Source organism: Triticum dicoccoides, chromosome 1A, assembly GCF_002162155.2.
Source record: "Triticum dicoccoides isolate Atlit2015 ecotype Zavitan chromosome 1A, WEW_v2.0, whole genome shotgun sequence".
NCBI classification, from domain to species: domain Eukaryota; kingdom Viridiplantae; phylum Streptophyta; class Magnoliopsida; order Poales; family Poaceae; genus Triticum; species Triticum dicoccoides.
This window is the reverse complement of record NC_041380.1, coordinates 26,509,971-26,513,985: the sequence shown is the minus strand read 5'-3', so window position 1 is coordinate 26,513,985 and position 4,015 is coordinate 26,509,971. Positions and strand designations below refer to the sequence as shown.

The following is a 4,015-nucleotide window of genomic DNA, read 5'->3' as shown; positions in this document are numbered from 1 at the left end:
CACACACATGCGCCATGAGGGCGGCATATTGCGTCTTGAACTTCTCCTCGGGACTTGCCTTCATATTGGACCTTGAATGCCTCGAAAGCTTGGAATGCCTACAAATAAATTACATACAAGCATATGGGCAAATGGATATGCAAATAGACATGCAAGCATAAACAAAACGAAAACAAAGAGGAGCGTATGCATGCATACCATGTCTTGCATGCCAATGCCGCTCACGGGGCCCCCTTGATGCTCGCAAGAGTGGCACAAACACTTGTTGCACTCTTGTTGGATCACCTTCCATCACTTTGAAATGGACACCCACCCGCGCGTGCTTTGCATTTGGTACGACGCAAACTTCTTGCTTCATGAAACTCACGATGGACATGAGTCGAAAAGGTTGATGTCTTTTGTTCGGCGCCGACCTTGGGGTCTTGCCCAATGTCCCTCCAACACTCACAAAGGTGCTTGTCCTCGGCCGCCGTGTATGCCTTTGTCCGCTTGCCCTTGCGCTTCAGCTTTTCCCCGGCATCTTGGTTGGTGATCTCGTCCTCGAACAAAGGCTCCCCGTCGATGTCGATGTCCAACTCATCCTCTTCCTCGAGGCCGTAGTCCTCCAGAAACTCGTGGCCGAGCGAGAAGCCGTCCAGGTCCAGGCCGACCTGATCTTGCATGAAGGCGTCGTGCATGCCAGCTTGATCATAGGTCGCCGGCATGAACGGCCCTTGGCTGTCCTGGCTTTGGGTCTCATCGGGGTCGTAGCCAGTCGCGATGGCACCGCCAGCGGCGCCAGAGGCCGCTGCACCACCCTCGAAGATAATGCTCTCCATGAAACGGTTGGCATTCTCATCGATGGCGGCCGCCAGCATTCTGTCGAATAGGCTGCGAGCGCCGAGGAGCACATCGGCTAGCATCTCCCGTGCATGTTTCCTCGCCCCTCCGGATGACAAGGCACCGGCCACCAGCGTGGCGTTGAGGTCGATGGGAGCAGGCGCGGGCGTGGAAGGCGCCATCATGCTCACTTCCGATGAGCATTGCGCGGAGAGTCAAGCAGCTTGCTGGTATACGTGAAATCTGGGAATCGGGTGAGTCACCGACGTGCGGGACGACTTTGGCAGCACCATCCGAGGAAACGCGGACGAGTCGGTGCTGGCCGTAGCCACGGCGGCGTTGACGAGTCCGTGCTGGCAAGGGTTTAACCGTAGGTAGAGCAGCGCCTCCTCGTTGCCGCCGCGACGCGGCCGCTGCTTCATCCCTTGCGTCCACCACGTGCCTCCGGCCCTTCTTCTTCGTCGACTCTGCGACCCGCTCCTCGGGCGTCAGCTGCTTCTTCTTCTTGGACCTTTTTGTACTTTGAGTCTTGTAACACAAAATCTATCCTCTTCTTAATTAATATATAAGGCAAATCTATTTCATCTGCCTCCTGCCGGCACTGGCGCCAATCTACCCTTGTATCCTGTGGTCTTAGGATCATGGAGGCGTGGTGGATTCCAGCCTTTACCGGCGGGAGGGCTCCATTTTTTGATGGTTTTTTTGTTTTACTATAGGATTTATGTCCTGCTCAGAGGTGCAATGCAGTGGCAGTTCTCTATAGATGGAATAAAGTCTTCCCTGTCTAGACCACATCCCGGTGATGTTTCTAGCATTGTTGAGGGCGTGTGGAGGTTTTTCTCCAGTGGATCTCGTGGGATTCATTCGGCGTTTGTCCTTGATGGAACCACGTGAATCCGGTCTTCGTTCGCTTGTGTTTGTGTGTCTACAGGTTGGGTCCTTTCGATCTATGTTTCTCTTCATCGGCGACGGTTGCTGTTCTAGTATGCTAGTCCTGTTGGGCCTTAGCACGACGACTTCCCGACTGTTTACTATAACAAAGTTTTCCCGGCTTTGATGAGGGAGGGGCGATGACGGCGGCGCGCCTTTAGATCGCTCCAGTGCTTGTAATCGTCGCTTGGTGGTCTACGGCCATGGATGTATTTTTTACTTCTAGTGTTCTTTGTACTATCTTGATAGTTGATGAATAAATTGGAAGTTTCACTCGCAAAAAAATAAAAATAAAAAACTGGCAGAGTCCTTCTCTTCATACTGCCAGCCAGCGTTGTTAGTGATGGTTAGTGTGAGCGCATCACAAGCTATGTATTAGATTCAAGACACTATTTCATGTGGCTACTTGGGACGGCCATGAGGCGTTTCATGCACGAGCTCATAATTCATCAAGCATAATTGCCTTACGGTAGACAATTAACTATTTCAAGTATTACATACATAGGTACGTAGTTCGGTGAAATTAAACCTACGTTTCGAAATTTGATGATTGGATTCGGTGATGGTGGCACTTGCTCCCTTCCTAAATGTGTTGCCGTTGAAGAACTATAGTCTTTTTACTGTCATGAGATGGTTGGTGCGGATATCGCCATTGATGTAGTTTGTTGATCATGGATTTGATCGCTTCGGGGTTTTTTTCTTTTCCTCTCTGGGCATAGTTTTGGTCTTAGACGACTTTACGGGTGTTTGTGTGGGTGTGTGTGCCCGCGCGTTGCTGATAGGTGTGTGCATTCTACCTATGCAGAGGTCAAGCGTATGCTCATTGTGTTGTATCTACTTGATTCTTCATTTTGATTCAATAAAATCTATCCTCTTGTTAAAAATAAAAGTGTGTAGTCCGATGGCCCAGCAAGTTCCAGGGAAAATGAGAACCTTCACTGGCACAAAGTCTTATCTATCTTCCATTTTCTGGAACTGGTGTCTATCAAAATTCATATTGGATACTGGAATACTGGATACATTTCTCAGTTTAATTTTCTCCGAGACGTAACATGTTTCAAGAAGAGAAAACAGTTCGGCCCAGAATCTAATGGGACGCCTGTCGTGCATCATCATGCACGATCTGCTGCTGCTAAGCTGCTGCATATGTATCCACTAGCTAGCTCGAGAGAAAAGAAGAGATGCATCATGCATGGTTCCATGGCGCCGCGTACGTACGTGCGACCGTTTCTTGGTCTCTTCGCAGGGTTAACTTGTGATGTTATAAGATTCACTGCCGCCTAGCTACGGGCCAACTACTTTATAGCATATAGATTATACGAGTCTGCCGCCTAGCTACTGGCTGATAACTTTATAGCTTATATACATCCGTTGCCTATAAATAAAGATGCAGTTTGCTGCGCTTCTTCTTCATCCATCTGCCCGTTACCAATCTCAGCTTCTTCTTCCTTTTGTCCATCTCAACTTCTTCTTCATTGGTTAGTCATCAAATGATGAAGAGATTTGAGTTTGAGCGGGAGATGGCGCGTGTGCTACTGCACGTGTCACGGGAGCAACCGATTCCCAAGCCGGCGGCCGGCCGCGGTGACAACACGCCCGAGCGGGCGTTCGTGTGCAAGACGTGCGACCGCGTGTTCCCGTCGTTCCAGGCGCTGGGCGGCCACCGCGCCAGCCACAAGAAGCCTCGGCTGGACGGCGACGGCGACCTCAAGCCCAAGATGCATGGCTGCTCCGTCTGCAGCCTCGAGTTCGCCGTCGGCCAGGCGCTTGGTGGCCACATGAGGCGTCACCGTGCCATGCTTGCAGGAGGCCGTGGCGTCGCGACGTCACCGCCAGCAACAACTATCAACAAGCCCGTCGTCGGTAGCAAGCGCGTGCTCTGGCTCGACCTGAACCACCCTCCATGCGATGATGGCGGGAGCATCGAGGCTGATCACAGCGAGTGCGGCCATGACACCGCCACCGCCGGGTACACGTTCCACCAGTTCCTGGCTACCGGCATTTCTTAGACTTATACAGATTTTCATTTTTTTCACAATAAATTCAATGTAACAGAATGGAATTTATATTGAGCTTGTGGTTAATAACTTGGTGCTCCATGTAATGTTGCATCTTCTATTATGTTTCTGTTCTTCCACAAATACTAGTTTGAAATATGTATTAAATTTAGCCAGTGCTCTGTTTGTAAAAGAAAAAAATTACGCTTTAAGTCTTTTGGGTCATTTATTTTACCCCGACTAGTAAATTGAAGAAATATGCAAAAACA

At 50.0% G+C, this 4,015-nt stretch overlaps 1 protein-coding gene across 1 annotated transcript; it reads left to right on the top strand.

Annotated features, from left to right (window-relative positions):
* Positions 1-3,239: 3,239 nt before the first annotated feature.
* LOC119350363 (zinc finger protein ZAT12-like) lies at positions 3,240-3,758 on the top strand. The gene has a single exon (XM_037618234.1). It carries the CDS (start codon positions 3,240-3,242, stop codon positions 3,756-3,758), a length of 519 nt encoding a protein of 172 aa, XP_037474131.1.
* The last annotated feature ends 257 nt before the right edge of the window (positions 3,759-4,015 follow it).